The sequence below is a fragment of the Colias eurytheme genome, chromosome 15 (genome assembly GCF_061535395.1).
Source record: "Colias eurytheme isolate Ceu_HAF_F1 chromosome 15, ilColEury1 Martin Lab GWU primary, whole genome shotgun sequence".
NCBI lineage: Eukaryota > Metazoa > Arthropoda > Insecta > Lepidoptera > Pieridae > Colias > Colias eurytheme.
In genome coordinates, this window is record NC_142994.1 from 1,332,334 (window position 1) to 1,350,980 (window position 18,647).

At 33.2% G+C, this 18,647-nt stretch overlaps 1 protein-coding gene across 1 annotated transcript in view; it reads right to left on the reverse strand.

Moving 5' to 3' along the window:
- The window catches only part of LOC149902119 (uncharacterized), a 39,614-nt gene that overhangs the window by 20,370 nt on the left and 597 nt on the right, over positions 1 to 18,647 (reverse strand). The window contains exons 2-6 of the mRNA XM_090110217.1: positions 17,637 to 17,869; positions 17,092 to 17,280; positions 16,715 to 16,878; positions 16,197 to 16,296; positions 15,294 to 15,469 (exon numbers count right to left, since the gene is read on the reverse strand). Coding sequence (XP_089966343.1) covers positions 15,294 to 15,469; positions 16,197 to 16,296; positions 16,715 to 16,878; positions 17,092 to 17,280; positions 17,637 to 17,869 — 862 coding nt within the window. The remainder of the gene's footprint in view (positions 1 to 15,293; positions 15,470 to 16,196; positions 16,297 to 16,714; positions 16,879 to 17,091; positions 17,281 to 17,636; positions 17,870 to 18,647) is intronic.

The following is an 18,647-nucleotide window of genomic DNA, read 5'->3' on the forward strand; positions in this document are numbered from 1 at the left end:
GAATTGAAACTATTCGGTCTCTGGAAACGGACGAATAGCGAGAGGCCCGTCTTACTGCAGACAGATTTCGTCATAGTCTTAATGACTTGAGGTAAACAATCTACGAATTCGGTGGTGTGGTCTGACAAATATAAAAGTGGGTTTGCTTATAACCTCACAATTGATTACAGATCATCTTCTGTAAAGGCGTAGTATGTTCTTTTTGTAATGCTTTAAAGTGTAGTAAGGAGTCGGCTTTCATTTGAAGATACACCGGAACCTTTGAAATCACTACTTTTAGAGGAACATACTGTGCAATGTAAACTTTTATTAGACAATATTCGCTCTTATAGTAGCGCGTTTCAAATGATCCTTTGGTGCTCAATAATTATCAGAAGGTGCATGAACGGCATGCTTACTTTTAAGATACAAGGTCAAGTTTACCATTTGATAGGATCCCTTTTGCCTGTAGGCCAACCTAAGTTTGTTTAAATAGGGTAAAAGTGGGATAGATGCCCCACTTTTTGAAATAGCCTCATAATTTTAAAAACATGAATCTTATACGAACACTTTGTATGAATATAGCTAGGTTAATTATCTGTTTTGTACTATATGTATATATTTTTTATCCTATCATTTATAGATAATGTGTAATAAACATTTTTGTAGAACACCTTTTTTGAGGATAGATGCCTGCAGAGTGGGATAGATGCCTTACATACTCTATAAACGCGAAATCTAATAAAATTTATATGATAAACCAGCAAATGTCATGTTAACATAGTTGTTCTGTTGTCCAAGAATATACTTGCGCTCGCACTCCTTCTTTTCTTTTGTATTTTCGTGGCGTGGTTCTCCTACAATCAGTATAAGGGCATCAGGGGTATCAGGTAAAAATATAAACGGTACCTGTGATTATCGATAATAACATACACATAATATGTATTGAGGGACAGATGCCCTTAGAGGCCCTTAAGGGCATCTATCCCTCGAAAAAAAAGGGGCAACTATACTTTTTGATAAGGATAGCTGCCCCAGTATTTTTTTTATTAAATAAAAACAAAAGAGCCACTATTTTCACTTAGATTTGTAATTAATGAACCAGTGTATAGACATAATAAGAAATATAGTGAAATTTATTAATGCTTATAAAGTTATGCAAAGGCAAATATCAACCTTTTTAAATTTTAACGTGTTCGTGAAGTTCGCCGCGGATATTACAACACGCACTAGCGAAACACGTCTTCACCAAACAACAGCTCATGCGTACCCGAGGTGCGGGGTGATAGGAGCTCCTATTTAAATCATTAATTCGTTGTCACGACTCTGGGAAGTGAGGTTTTTTGAAAATGAGGCATCTATCCCGGTGCGGCATCTATCACACTTTTACCCTATATTTTGTATTCGACTACAACGAATAGTGGAATACAAGAAATCAATATTTCTCAAATTTAAAACTGAACTCATTTCACAATTTTAGAACAGGTTAATTCGTATGTATGCAGTTTTAAATCGACATTAGAAGCTTTTCCTCAAGATGGTGATATCGGCACTCAGGAACTCCCTGGACGTGTTATAACGCCCAGGCCACAGTATTACAAATTTTTCCTAAAATAGAGCAACGAATGTATTTTCGCATAGCAACGGAGGGGAACTCGCGGGGGGTCAAGTGACGCGTCACGCGGGCCACTTACCACAAACATGCTTAGTTTGTGGTACCGAGCGCGAAAGAAAGTCATCGTGTTTTTAGTAAAGTTACTATGTTAACTAACGTAATTTAATACTTAAGTACATATTCTATAATGGTGTGCTCAAACTGTTAATCTACATTTAATTTAGATTATTATATTTTGATACTAAGTAATGTAGAATTTAAATCACATTCATTCATGTTTTCTTCAGATTTTAAGATTTTCTAATCAGAGTGTTCAATTTTAATGTAAGTAGTTAAATTTTATAAGAGACAATAATTAAGAACATTCAAAAATAAAGTGTCACGTATTTTTTTTAAACGACGAATGACGAAAAACGACCTAATCGCGGACGAAGTCGCGGGCAACAGCTAGTAAATAATAATTTATTAACGTTGCGCTGCTTCAGTTTCATGGATTAATGAAAATTTCTAAGTAATCGTGTCATAGAAAAAACTACAGAAGCCTTTGTGTTTAAAATATTACGTCATAAATCGTTGGAACTTCTACTTTTTTATCTAGTTTCGTTTCATGCAATACCGTTTAAGGAATTTAATCAAGGTATTTACTATTTAATAATACTCAATACGTGTTCACGCTTGCGTCCATTTAGAAATCGACATTTCATATGCAATAACAATAATTCTATCGATGACCGAAGAAAAGTGCGCAGTAAAGGCCACACCGTTTAATCATCGTTTAATAGATTAATGTATGAATCCAAAGTGCAGCACGTATAAACATTACGTGATTAATTAACATCATGAAACATGATGATCTTTATTATGCATAGACGAATCTGAGATAATTTTCATCTTTAGAAAGATTTTCCGAAATATTGAATAGTACACACATTGCGACAAGACAAAATGCTTAAAAAAATAGACAAAAAGTTTTATTAAAAAAAATTAAAATTTAAATATAAGATGATATTAATTCTCAGAGAATGAATTTATTAGCATAAAGATTTTCAATAACAATCAATTTCTGCGTTATTGACATTGGCATTCTTATTTCTCCTTACTTTAAAAATATTTATCATACAATGTTGTAGCTTGACCGCTTATAAAACATTATCCACCTACCTGATAACGTTATCTTTAAGATTATTTCCAATCACATACAGCAAGTAATTAAGGAACAATGAAATAACCTGATCAATAATAACTATGTAGGTAGGTATTAATATTATTCAAATTAAATTAAGGAATTCTTTAACAATCTCCTTTCAGATCTTATGATAAAATTGTATTTAAGTTATTATTGAAATGATTTATTAGCAGTGTTTAATTAAGATAATTACCGAACAACTTTTCTCTATATAAAATAGAGCAAAGGACCAAAAATAGAACCTTGGGGAACTCACGAACATAATAATATACATTACTACATAATTATCATCCCGTACTACTTTCAACAATGTCATTGTTTCTCTACATAACTGTCTTATAAATTAAAATATACCGATATTAAATAGAAAAACAGGAAGCGGTGTGTCATTACTAGCAACGTTATCAATAGGCGGTTCTATTATGCTCTTATATCAACATGTTCGAGGTCATTGCAAATTATGATAATGTAGTAACTAATTAAATATATTTAATTTAATAAATCATTATTTTAAGATGCAATTGTACTATGTGTAAGTAAACGCATTATAAAGCATTGTTTTTGACTTTGGTATGGATAGCGCGCTTTTACTGTATGATGATTATTGAAACTTATTCACAATTACAGTATATTGCAAAACAAAATATATATGAAACATAAAACATTTTTTTTATAAATACTACAAAGCGAAAAACATGATGAAAGACGTCACAACAACTCTTGACCCCTGCAGCGAAATAAAAATAATGCAACCATATATGAAATGATAAAAGAATTTTACTTGACCTCATAAACGAAATTGGATACAAACATTCATATTCATCTTGTTATTATTTAAATTCTTATATAAAAAAAACTTATCCGTACGATAAAACCGCTACTCGTTTTCAGCACTTCCGAACTTTGAATCAAAAAGCTTTCCTATTATTTAAGTACCTTTTTTCAAAACAAAGCAAAGCAATCCGCCAAATAAATAAAATAGGCATGCGGTGGACCGTGGAACATCTATATTCTATCACATAAGTATAATAATCACAAACAACCTCCACCAATCGACAAACAATCACTAACCACTATTTTACAATTAAATTCATTTCAAAATTCGAACACACTTCGAACTATTCCGCGAAACATAATCCCTAAAATTGTAGCTCCCATAACATAACCACGACGCAAAGCCCTCAAACTCGATCCGTAATCCTGTAGATTGCTACAATCAACCAACAACAAACAGTGACCACCACCAAGCACCAACCCGCCAACAATCAATCACTAACCTAGTCATGGTGTTGTTGTGACGCACACACCTCCTCCTAATCACGCGCACATTGCCCACCACTGAGTACTGTTGCGCATGCGACTCTACTTTACCACCGACATAGCTAGAAAGCGACCATATTATTATACCAAAACCATGCATTTTGACGGTAGTTCATAAAGTGCGTATCTAAGAAAATACCGCTAATCTAAATGCTATTAAATGTTCATTATTGCGCATTTAATGTGACCTAATCATAATCGATTCGATCGATTTAAATCTACTATAGATATTTAATCTATAATCCACATACAATTAAAAAATTTAATACAGCATTTTAATCCGTCTCTTCGGGACTCGAACCCGAAGTTTTCTTTTTAACTGAAACAGGTGACTCTACATATAATGTACAAGGTCAGAAGTTATTAAATTACTAAGTTATTCAAGACCTATCAACTCGAATAGTCGAGTTTTGAGTTTACCTACAATTTGATATTTACATATTATTACTAGCGGTCCGCCCCGGCTTCGCCCGTGGTACATATGAAAAATAGATGTTGGCCGATTCTCAGACTTACCCGATATGCACAGAAAATTTCATGAGAATCGGTCCACCCGTTTCGGAGGAGTATGCAGACTAACATTGTGACACGAGAATTTTATATATAAGAGATAATGATTCATGAGTAGAATTGCAGAGTTTATTTTCATTATATACCTATGCAATAATAAATGAATTCTATATGAAACATTCCTGTCGTAATTCAAACCGACAAGTTAAATAGAGCATGCCATACGTCCGCACATTTGTAAGAAAGTTGAAAATGGATGGAAAATGTATGATTTCCAACAAGTAATAGTAATTATGTTTAAATGCAAATCTTGATACAGGGAAGTGGCAAGGTGTAAGCAACATACGTCATGCACAAGCTTCTGTAACTGGACACATACATCGTTATAATATATTCGCTTGCATCTATTAATAATTATAACACAGTGTAATAATAGCTGTGTTTTACCTGAAAATAAAACACATATTAAATACTTACCTATATTTGAAGCTTACTTCATTGAGAAGGTACCTAGCTTTTTCCGCCTATTTTGCCCTCTCTTTCCGTTGTATATATGCTATCTCTCTCGCACACCTCTCCACCAGGTGGCGGGGCGCACGATAATGTGCGGGCGCTGGATGTTTTTTCATTGAGTCGAAATCCACAACAGGTGGACGTTAAGTGTAAGCTTCAAATATAGGTAAGTATTTAATATGTGTTTTATTTTCAGGTAAAACACAGCTATTAAACACTTGACCGTAATTTGAAGCTTACTTCATTGAGACCTGTCTGTTACCCACCTGGTGTACAATGTGACGCCAATGTGAATTTGAATACATAAGTAATTACTTATTTCTTTATTTGAAAGAGTAAGGTGTGCAGATAGTATACCTACTAATAAATCACACAAATTTTTATATTATATAATATATTAACAATCCCAGATGAAAAGTTAATCAAATAAGAACCAAAAAGTTAATCATAATGATTAAAAGTATTAGAACTTATGAGATTGGTTCAAGCGTACCTTAGTTAACCTTTTTGGGCTTGAAAAGTTAAAGTTACTACAATTTCCACTATCTTTAGCGTAAATCTGCGAAAGCGCCAGTAACGACTTTCAATTACGCATTTAGATGTTACTTACAAAATGAAGCAACAGCTGATCCCGACGAGGCAAAAATACCTCAAACTCAAACCTTTATTTATTCAATTAGAACTCTGCAGAAGCATCATTGAATCATCTTAACATAGAATTACCAAATGTCTCAACTCACACAGTTTTAACCCAACCTGCTACAAGCGGACAAGAAGAGACCTTGGTCCTTACTTTTGGGGTCAGAAGTAAATTTAAAAGGTCACCCCTTGAATAAGGCAATAAAATAACAAAACAGGTAAATGGTTTAAATTATAATACAGATTTTTAACATCCAACTAAACCGTGCGGTATCTTTTAATGTTTAGAGCCAACGTCGCAATCATAATCTAAACATGGCTGGTACTTTCAGTACAATGCATGAATTATTTATTTAAAACTGATAGGTCATAAACTCTGTACTGGAAACAAATATACTGAACTCAAGAGACTAAAATGATAAAGAGCTTATCTGTGCCCCAAAACTGCAATTACTACAGCTAAGTACGATACTTTTAATCAATTCAGTTTTAAGATATAATTATGATTTACATCAGAACTTATATACCGAAAGTCTCGGGACTACATAACGTGACTTATTTATAATAGTGTTTGTGCATAACACTAGGCAGTCAACAGCTATATGAACGTCAGATAGGAAAAGAGCCAAATTTATCCAGTCAGTAATAAAGGATTTTAACTATACTTATTATAATTCAACCAACTACTACTAGCTACTCCGTACGTCTTTTGGGTAGACGGAGGCAAATAGGATTTTTATTCCAACTATATCATTTGATATTTTGAAAATGTACTCCACATTTTCATACCGTCAGAGTCATTTTGCAGATTATAGCAGTGCAGCACTGAACACTGTCTATTAGGTGGCTGGTGCTGCTGACCGGGCCTTCAGTTCCGCTTTCCAGAATACCTTCACCCTTCTAGGTGCTACTACTACTGAAATAGCGGTACTCTATCGCGTCGTTCAGGTCTCTAACTGACAGGATTTCTCATATTATCGTAACAACCTCGCTCGTTCTAATGCTGGGGCCACACTAACAGGAAATGCCATTAATTAACGCGATAATGGACGTTAACTTTAGGTGTAGCCAGTATTATTTAACAACGGCATTAACATTGCCGTTTGGCGAGGCGATAGCTTTATCGCGAGAATTAACGCAATGAAGCGGTCACACTACGTCCATCTTGCTAGAATTTTAGTAAAATTAACGCCGTTTTTATCGCCAACAATCGGCATTCACGTTGACCGTTCAAGTGTAGCCACCCACTTAACGCCTTAAAAATTATCGGAATAATTATCGCGATAAAGGGCATTAGACGTTAGACGTTAGTGTGGCCCCAGCATTACGAGAACAAATTATCGCCAAGGAATTCTGCTGCAGGATAATGGCAAGAGAGATTATAAGCTTAACTATGCATTATTATGCTCAGGAATATGGTGGATTTTGAATACTATCGTCGTCTGAAAGTATCTCCTTTCGATTAACTTCATTAAGGATGCAGATCTGATCCCATCTTTGTTCCGTAGGAATGCTACGACAGTCTAAACGTTACACTGGACAAAGAAAATTGCCCTAAATATAGTCGGTTGTTCCAACATCCGTAATATGGCTAGCCTACCTTGCTAGCCCTTGATTGTAACTGCTACCAATGCAGGCATTGCTCTCGTGTTGTCCACAGTTGTGCGAGTGCAAAAATGAAGAACAGAGCTCGTGGGGAGCTATGTCCAATGAATCTGTGTTAAGATTATGACAGTATAGGACAGTTAGCTGTGGATGCGAAGACAGGACATTACTTTATTCATCCGTAAACACGAGAGGCAGCCACGGACAGCGATATAGCAAGAACTAAACTAGCAAAGTTTAGTTCGCTTACCAGACTTATATTTTAAAAGCCGTATAGTCTGTACCTACTGCATTTCATTTATTGCCCCCCCCCCCCTCAAAGCAAAGAAATGAACAGTCATTTGGTTTCTCGTTAGGGTAGGGGTTCCAAGTAATATCTAATAATAAGAGGCTTTTGTTTGGATAGATTCACTTTCCGTTATTTATCCTCTATCCTATGTAACTCAACAGTCAGTATTCTCAGTATTCGTTGAGTACTTAAACGTTTTACGTAAATAGTTGTATATAACTTTATTATACAATATAATAATCCTGGTGGGATGACAAGAAACTTGTCTAACAAACGATTATCCTAATCCCTCAGCGATTTATTGTTTGAGCCCTGAAGAAAAAACCTCATGGGTGCAATAATGAGGTCAAATGGGTTGAAAAACGAGTCAAATAAATTGCCTACAAGACCGGGCAACTAAAATAGGCCTATGAGAGGTCAAATATACGTAATCAATCGTTTGAAATTTGAAATTTGATTTTGAATCAATCGTCATTTGTTACATTCAATCGCTTTGCGATTAAAAAATCTCTTCCGATGTTTTTATATGAAAATTGGTCGGCTAGTGCCATTGAATGACGATACCAAACATACCGTTGACGCAAGGCTTGGTGACAATCCTCGAAACCACCGCCACAAATCATCTGCGAGATGATATTTGATCCGACTCGCCTTCCTTTGTTGTGAATAGGCTTTACATTGGTAAATACGATTTGTTCAATTCCAATTTCCATAATAATTGGTAAACCAATGGTGGTTTCCTGATTCCTGAAGCGTAAACTTTTAGGATACGAAGTATCAATTTCATGCGCCCATTATTTGACGTCTCTAACCTTTATTGTATTTATTAGGTCATATTACTATACTGCCCACTGTGAAGAAGATTTCAAAACCTTTTTCTACCTACCTTAGAAGAGTGAAGATCCGATACGGTCATATCCAAAACTTCTTTCGTGGGTCCTCGTTGACGAAAGCAAATATCTATGATCATTTTAATGATCAATCCTTTGTATATTTGCACCAATCGCCATCAAAGCCCCGCGAGGGCTGATATATATTTGCACCATGTCTCCGTGAGGTACTGTTGTAGTCAAAGCCCCGCGAGGGCTGATATATATTTGCACCATTTCTCCGTGAGGGACGGTTGTAATCAAAGCCCCGCGAGGGCTGATATATATTTGCACAATCTTTTCCGTGAGGGACGGTTGTAATCAAAGCCCCGCGAGGGCCGATATATATTTGCACCATTTCCCTGCGAGCGACAGCTGCGCGAGGGATGTTTGTAACTAGAAATAAGTAGGGCCTGCCAAAAAATGCTTAAGAGACACCCTGCGAGGGTGGATTTGACCTGGCTAACCCCTGCGAGGAGTAGTGGCCACATTTATGTATTCTGCTTCGAGCAAGAATACACCTTAGTGCTAATATAAAATTAGCAGTAAATAATCATTTAAATAATATAGCAATTAACAAGGTCCTTTAACTTATTTTCCAATGTTAGCGACAACTGTCCAGGATGAATTAATAAGAATTGATTTGACAATGGTAATTAATTATTATGTTTATATAAAAAAGAACTAACTATTTAATAAATTCATAATTCAAATCAATTCACTAAATTTTAAAATGAACTTCGATTCATATTTATTTTTGTTCATGCAATCGATGTAACATTTAGTTGCTTTATATCCGTTTTAACATTCCTTACGAACGCAACCATACCGTCGTAGGACGTTATATTTAATTGCACAAAATAATCTCCACTCACCCGCAATTTTTTACTTTTTGTCAAGGTGTACAAGTTTATAATATTATTCTAAAACGTTAGAAGTGAATTGTAAATCCTTTGAAATAAATGTATCTAAATCTAATTTATATTAAGGTATCTCGATAATTATTATACGATAACCCTTTCAGCACAAGTTCAGTAAACCAAAGAATTGAATTGTAAAATTTTGGTACTTACTCGTTTAAACAAAAAAGTTGCATCATTTGAAACATAGGAAACGTAATTTTCAATCAAATTAGCCGTGTGTAATATGTCTATTTTCACATAAAAACGGATCAGAATAATACTCATAAAAAGGACACGTATAGACTACGGATAGTTTTGAATGTGTGGTACATTCATGGTACGTATCTACTATACATGAGCGAATTCCATCATTATTCAGTTGAGCGGTAACTCCCGTACGATTTATAAAATAATATCACAACATGTTCTGACATGTCGTGACTTCTTGGAGCTGACTCATCTCGTTCGATAATTTTTAGTAATAAACTATTATAGGAATTCCGAACCGTTCCTAGCGATAACGACAATGTAATAAAGTCGTAGCAATGGATCGTATGCCTGTAAAGCTTTGAGTTGGCTCATATCCATACTAAGTAGGTATTAATTGTAATTTTTCCAAGAAAAATTCACTTGTAACCTTGTAATAAAAACACATTATTAAAAATGAAATAAATAATTAAAAATATCTATATACAAGAGAGGGTATTTGATATATCTAGTAATATCAAATAATCACAAAAGTAATATTAACGATTCGAGTAAAGCCGAACGGTAACACCGTTAAAATAGCTTTACTCACAGTATTAAAAATTCAAATATTAATTAGTACATATTGCATAATGAAATATTTCAAAAGAAAAGTTACTATTTCAAGTAAAATGTAACGGTTGTATCGTTAATTTTAAATATCTTTATTCATGCTATTAAGTATTTAAGTATATTGAAAAATAAACTATTGCTGAAGGATTCATTAAAAACCTCAGCATTTTAAATAAAGTCCAACGATTATACCGTTGACTTTAAATTAGAATAGATGTAAAAATAACTCACTGTACCGATCCGACGGGATACACTTTTTAACACTTTTAGCACTTGCTTTAAGCAATACTTAATACTTAACAGCACCAAGGTTGTAGTCTTGTAGACAACCTTCTCGCGGCGGAAGCTAGACGCCAATGAAAAAACATCCAGCGCCCGCACATTATCGTGCGCCCCGCCACCTGGTGGAGAGGTGTGCGAGAGAGATAGCATATATACAACGGAAAGAGAGGGCAAAATAGGCGGAAAAAGCTAGGTACCTTCTCAATGAAGTAAGCTTCAAATTACGGTCAAGTGTTTAATATATTCTTGTGTATTTATGGAAGTATAAATGCGTCAAATTACCTATCTATAGGAAACAGGTATGCACTTTCATGCAGTTAATTTTTTTTCCGCGACGTATTCAATCGTTTTACATAACTTTAGTAAATATATTTTGTTATTTTTTTGCTCCATTATTATTTTAACGTAATATGAAAATCTTATCTCCTCATAATGAGATATCAAAATTATCGACGTCAATGCCTAAGTTTATATAAAATAAAAATTGTTATGATTTTAGAGCCTTTGTGTTGCGTAAGAGTTCTTATACGTTGTCTTTCTATCGTTTTATATTTATAATTAAACGGTAGATAAGCATAAGATTACTAAAAGACAGTATCACGTAAAAGAACGCGGATAATTTTTTAATTATTTTAATGCATTTAGGTACTTAAAAGATAAAAATGTCATCAAATATATTAAGCCACAAAAAAGTTTCAAAACATTCGCCTCAATATATTGAGCAATATGTACTTAATTACTAATTACCAATCGATATGAAATTAAAATAGCTCCAATTTATCTGATAATAATTATTATTAATCATACATTAGGTTATACAATACAGTTTCTTTGTTTGCCCTATCACATTTGCGTAGAACAAATATATCCACGCAGTTTACGTTTATTTTGAGATACTAACAATAAATAAGTATATTAATAATATACTGTTTATCTACATTGTAAATAATTGGTTCTATGTATGACAAGGAATTTAATAGAGCGCCGTTTATTGCATCTGTAGTTTTATTATGATCGAACTATTCCCTCGATTTAATCCGCCATTATTAATCCTATTTCTTTTATTTTTTTACGAAAGTAGCCTATTTTTTAGTTATTTCACTTTTTTTCAATGAGGATCGGAAGGCTGTAAGAATAGCTGCTGTGTAGTTTTATCTCACAGCAGCTATTATCTAAGATACATTTTTTTCTGCTTTCTAACATAATTCGTACCATATAAATTATAATAATTCAGTAAATCTGTTTTTATCGATATCACAATCATAATATAATTTTATCGATTGGTAAGGAAAATTTATTATTTGATTCGTGTAATAACATAGGTAACTAACTAAAAAAACAATAATATTGACTTAGTTAGTCTTTAGTAATAAAATCATATTTTCACCAGATCAACAACAAAACTGACTCATACAAAATCAAAAACATCCTGGTTCAATAAGAAATCAGCAATACCTATCTTTACAATTAGCACTTTCGTAAATACATTTTATTGCCTTGATTAATTGTAAGCTCTGTATATATCCTTAAACGATATACCTACTTATTATAATTAAAGATAAAACAACATTTGTGCATTCAAATTATTATTTATCTACAATCTATATTCTACATTTTATTTTTATTATTCTACCGAATGGTTAAAATTGGGCTAAATGGAACGTTAGAACCTCTTTTCAGTTATACATAGTTCCAGCCTAACTTTTAAACTCATCATAATTACTGGTAAAATCTCGCGTCGCGCTAAATCCAAAATGGCGTCCTTTAGAATATTAGTTTTTACTTTTTTAGCCTTTTTTTACAGCAAAACGATACAACATGTGTTAAAAACTTAGAAGACGATTAGCACTTTAAGCGGTTTTAGCAATTATCAGAAAAAAATACAACATCAAAAAATACAGATTTGACCTTTGACACCAGCCCCCCTAGACTAGTGGCTTTCTATTAGTGTAAAGTTTAAGGCAATTACACGGTTCAACGACCTTAATGATTCTGTCACTACATTTGAATTTGTTTTTTTAACCGCCCTCTATAAATATACATCGTTGTTGAAGTAAAAGTGACCAAAGATTATGGAATTGTATACTGTATCGTATTGTATCGTAATGTGTTAGTTGGTTTCTACCTAATTTATTTTTTCTCTGAGAGGCAGTAACATATTACATTTATGAATAGTAAATATTGTGTACTATGTATGTTGTAAATGTAATGTAGGAAGACTCATCTTTCAACATTAACCGTTATAAGCAAAGTCTCTACTACATGACCCATTCTGGAGACCTTAAGATGACAAAGCAAGTAATTATAAGTTCTAGAGTGGGGAACAGTTAAGAAAACACCGATTTAGAAATTAATTTTATTCAACACGGACTCTACTATATTCTGGAGACCTGATGATGGCTAGGGTGGAGAACATCTCACCTACAGAGATATAAAAGATGGAGTACATTATTTGACGTAATTCTATAGAACGGCCTCTACCATGTCATGGTGTATCGAATGGTAATGGTGACCAGGCAAATGTATTTAGCGTTCTCTGAATATCTCTTCATACCTAGTAGGAATATATGCATGCAACCTACACACACCGAAAAAATAGGGGAACGGACAAGAAATCACGTTTTTTTCGACTTGTTATGTATTTTGTAGTTAGTTTGGGGTTAATTTTTGAAAAACTCGCATAGTTCCCGTTCCCGTGGAATTTCCGGGATAAAACCTATCCTATATTACTCGTGGATAATGTAGCTTTTGAATGGTGAACGGAATTTTTAAAATCGGTCCAGTAGTTTATGAGCCTATTCATTACAATCAAACAAACAAACAAAGTTTTCCTCTTTATAATATTAGTGTAGAAGAAATCATCGGTTCACCCAGTTAAAAGTGCGGAGGTAACGGAACCAACAAAAAATTCAGTTGAATTGAGAATTTCGTCCTATAATGGCGTCGGCTAAAAATGTTGCTATACGTTTATGTCAGTTTTGACTTTCCTACGATTTTATACAATAATATAAAATTAAATGATTTTATACAATATTAAAAAAAATTGCTGATTTTCGGCGGTATGGCGACCATTTGGAACTGTCTGAAAAGTATGGCATGGCGATTTTCGTACATGGCTACTGGACTATGATTACCTGTGCAAAAATTAGCCTGGTACAAATGGTTGAATTTTTTTTTTAAATCAACGCATTCACGTCGGTATTGTGGGCTGTAAATTACACCGGAAAAGTATGGCATGACACTACCGCCTACTTCTTTTTTATGGGCTATCGGTAAATCCTAAAATTTTTGTGTTACAAATCGTTTGCCTTCCGTAATTTATCCGACGAGTTCGACTAACGCCCACGCGACTAGTCTGCCGGTACCGCACTGTTCTGACTTCTGACCATGATTTTTCTTTTTGTCATTGCGTACTAAGACCACTGTAGAACCGCCATCCGGTTACAAATGACCCAAAATTTTGTGTCAGTATCTCCCGGCTTTGGATTGTTTTGGACCCTTAAAAATATATACGATAGAACAGCAATTATTAATCTTTTTTAAAAAATATTCAAGGCACAGGGAAAATCTGGTTACTGTTTTATAGGTAGGTATGTGTTTTCTGATAATATTTTACTGTCAAAAATTATCAACACTGGATATTATTCAATGACGCCTTTCAAAAACAAAACTAATTTACAAACAGATTTTTATATCTTTACATACCTATTTTTAACTTTCATTTCATGAACTGCTCATGTAAATACCTATTACAATCTGGTTTAATTTAACAAAACATTCAATTCGGTGAATTTTAGCGTTATTTTGCAAAAAAAACCGCACGTACAGTCCCCCGTCCGAGTCGAACTGACACCGTCAAATTTCATCGAAAATATGCAATAGAGGTGAGGTTTTATGTGGGTTTTATTATAAATTGAAAAAACAATCAATACAAATTGTTACAAATATCATAACATATTTTTTGGTATAAATTTCATGTATAAATATGTAGCCGTTTTCCTAACAAAATGCGTTTTATGTTCAAAAAGGGGTTGATTTGTATGTATTTTTTTTATGTTTAGGCCGTTCTAAACTGAAAAGTAAACAATACACTTTGTTAATTATATCCTTGAGTATCACATATATTTTTTTTAAGACAATCGTCCCAATAGTTTCCTCAACAAAATACAATATGTATAAGGTGTTTTCCGGTTTTGACCATAGTAATCCCCTTAATAGAATAGATTATGAATGTGTGAGATTGACGTTTGATTACGACGACGACGACGATTGATTACGTCAATCTCATACATTCATAATCTATTCTATTAAACTTTACGCTAATAGAAAGCCACTTGTCTAGGGGGGCTGTTCTTCAGGTGTTTAGGTCCTCTAAAGGTTTATCGGCAACACAAAAACAGTCTACATTCAGTGACAAAGCATTAATAAAAATGTAAAAATATGTGAAAAAAATATTTTAGAGATCAAAGTTGAGGTGATCAGTTCATCTCAAAAAAGTAGTAAAAATATACCTTTTGAGAGCATCAAAGCTAAATACTCTGCTATTATAAACTAACGATAAACACTTACGTACTAAGTATATAACCTAACACCTAGTTTTAAAAACAATAAAAATATACCACAATCCCTTACATACACCCAGACATTCTACCTAGTACAAAAATAAAAAATACCACAAAAATGTATAAACCACTAATTCTAGCTTGCAGTACTAGTTATGCCTAGCACAAAAAAAATAGAAAAAATTACAAAAAAATGCACTCACTTAGTAAATGTAGCGTACATAACATCCACGGGTATCCTGTACGGTAGTGTTAGCAGCGAGACACACCTCATACCGCGGTTTTGCATCACCCAGTTAATGATACCATTGTTCGCGGAATCTATCGCGTTTTGGAATATCGTCATCACTGTGTCGGGGAGATCGTCTACTAGCGCATCCTAAAAGCGGTTTATTTATTAGGCTAGATTTAGAAATTATTAAAAAAAATAACATTTTTTTTTTCACATCTTGTCAAAATTTTGTGTAATTTTATTCTTGTAAAAGTAAATTCACCATCAAGAAAAAAGCCACTTGCGCGTTGGCTTTCATAATACATATTTTGAAATAATTTTCTGCGTTTCTTTATATTTTCATTGCGTGATAGAAAAGGAAAACACATTTTACGAAAGCAAATGAAACATGACGTAATTTGATTTCACGTGCATTTCGTAATATTGAAAAAAATTCTTCATGCTTGTTTGATGAAAAATATATTGTATATTGTTTCTAATACATATCACTAGAAAGAAGACTTCCCAGTCGTCATTATTAGATAACGAAAACAGCACTTTTTGATACATGCTATTATTTCTTTTCAATAGAAAATAATAATCATAATAATTCGTCATTCGCTAATTTATTCAGACCTTGTAATATATGTAAATAAAAATTTTTAACAATTAAATATAGGATGTATGAATTATCTAATGTAATAACGGCTGCCTATATAATGGTCATAAATAATATTGAAAATTATAAGGTATAATTTTTAATAGCTCAGCATAATCTATCAACTTTCACTAAACCAGTCTGGACCGGATTGACTTTCTCGTTGAATCGTTTAAAAATAAATTTTCAAACATAAGACAAAATTACAAAAAAATACAAAAAATATATTTTACTCACTTCTCTATGGGTTTTGCATTCTTCACATTCGGGGTTATATTCAAAAGTACTGTCGTCTAGAACATCTTGTAACTGGTATGTTGATTGCACTGCGAGACACCTGTTCAAATTATTGACATTGTAAATAGAGAAAACTATTCTTTGCTAATATTTTTTGGGGAATTTCTGTTATGAACTGCAGATATGCAGAGAGAATCCTATTTTTTTATTTGGCTTGACTACATGTCATGTGTTTGTCCGTCGCGTCAATATGTCTTATCGCATACACGTTAATAATTGTTCCTGTATTAGGATTCAGTAAGAAAGATTACTTTGACGATTGGCAACATAATTTGAATAAAAAAATAATGAACAAAACTCGTAAGATACAAGAAACAAGTGGAAAAAACGATCCATTTAAGGCAATCTTTTCTCTTTCAAAATTGGGGTCAGCTGCTGCGTAACACAGTAATTGGCTGTTTACCAATAATAAAAAAAAACCTATTTACAGTTTTTATTCGCCATCGCTGAATACATACCTCGTACACGATATCATGTTATTTCTATGTAGAAATCGTAGAGCATCATCAAACCCTTGCTTGCACATATTACTCAAAACTTCCGGTTTTGGCGGGAACAGAATCCGCGCGAATCTATTCATATTCTGCTTTGACAGTTCTATACTTGTGTTTGCTAAATTTACCTAAAAATTAATCGATAGTAAAGTTAAATTATTATTAATTTAATGAGCGATACAAATTAGAGATCTTGTTTTGTTTCAATTTGTTTCTAAAATTTATTCGAAATTCGTATTTTATTTCTTTTTGTCTTTTTTATTAAACAGCCATAGACAACACAAAACTTTTTCCCATTCAAAAAAAGTAAAACTAAAACTCCCATTCACGCTTACACTTACGTGAAATAATTGTGAGCTAGTATCCCTCGGGCAAATATCGCTTTCGCCGCAGAACGGGCTGACGGTGATCGTGTTCTCATCGAGAACCGGGAGGTTATCACTAAATCCTCCGTCCATATAGCGAATGCCATGGAAACGGGGCGGCAGCATCCCAGAGAACACTGGCACGAAACATGTCGCTAGCAAGGCCTGGAAGGAATTTTGGGATAAGCCTCCAGGTTGATTGGTAGATAGACATTTTTTTTATTTAAATTTTAAGTTATTTTTTTCTAAACGAACAACTTCCTTATTCATAAAACTTAAACACAAGTAAAAGGTCTATGATTGAAGACAAAAAATGTGTAATCTGGGAATTCATAAAAGAAACAAATTTATAAATAAACACATAATATACATATATCAGAAGTCTACACTGAATAATACTTTTTTGGCTCGCAATCAAAAGGTTCTCAATCCTGGAACAGTGTTACAACCTCATTTGTAACATTTATTGAAGGGACTTTTTAGTTTTTACAAATATTAAAATAAAGAGATCCAATAATCACCTGCAAGAGGTCTTCCCTTGTCGCAAACTCTGATACAATGACATTCTTGCCATCGTACACCCTTGTGAGGGAAATGTGAAGCTTGCCGCTGACGATCTTGTGGGCGTCCAGCGGCAAATACTTTTGCATACTATTGAGTAGTACATTTTGAATGTTAAACGAGGGACTGAACGGTCCTAAAGACCCGGCCCGCGCTTCTCTCACTATTCTTAAGACATCACTTGTAATTTCACCTTGAAAAAATTGCTGTGGTAATTAAATAAATACAAAAAAATAAACAACAAAAATTCAACAGTGCCTAAAACAAGGCTGAAAAGTCGAAATGGTTTAATGATAGCAGTTAGTAAATAGTAAATAAACTAAATATGTACCTAGAAACGAAGTTGTAAAAAAAATATTGATTTATTATCATGAAATTAATTAATATTACAATATGCTTTTTTTGCATTTATTAATATAATTTTTTTATTAACAAGTTATTTACATATTGTCTTTACGCAAGCAGAGACAAATTCACCAAAACAAAAAGCATTCAAATCTGCTCAGCTGTTCTTGAGTTTTTAAGTAAGTTGAAACCAAAATAATTTAAGTAAATTATTTGAAGTTCAGAATGTAATAACAAGACTTGCCTCAAATTACAGCTTTATAGAGATAATAAAAATAAGTCTAAGAAAGGAAGACAAATCTCAAATTTCATGATTGAAAGTAAGTACAAATTATTCATATTTTTCTTAAGAATCAAATAGCAGAAGAATTTAAAACATAAATGGTTTTAACTACAAAATATACACTAACTATAATGTTTTTAATCTGGGGGTAAACAATCTCTTTGTGCATATTGATGATTCAAAAGTGCATCTAAACACAAGTCTAGTATGTTAAAGTTAGAAATGAAATCACTCATCAGAAAGAATATGAGAGAATATACCTGGGCATACAATTATCTACAAATAATAATGAATCACCTAAATGTTTGTACACACATTACAATTTGTACAACTTCCATATTAC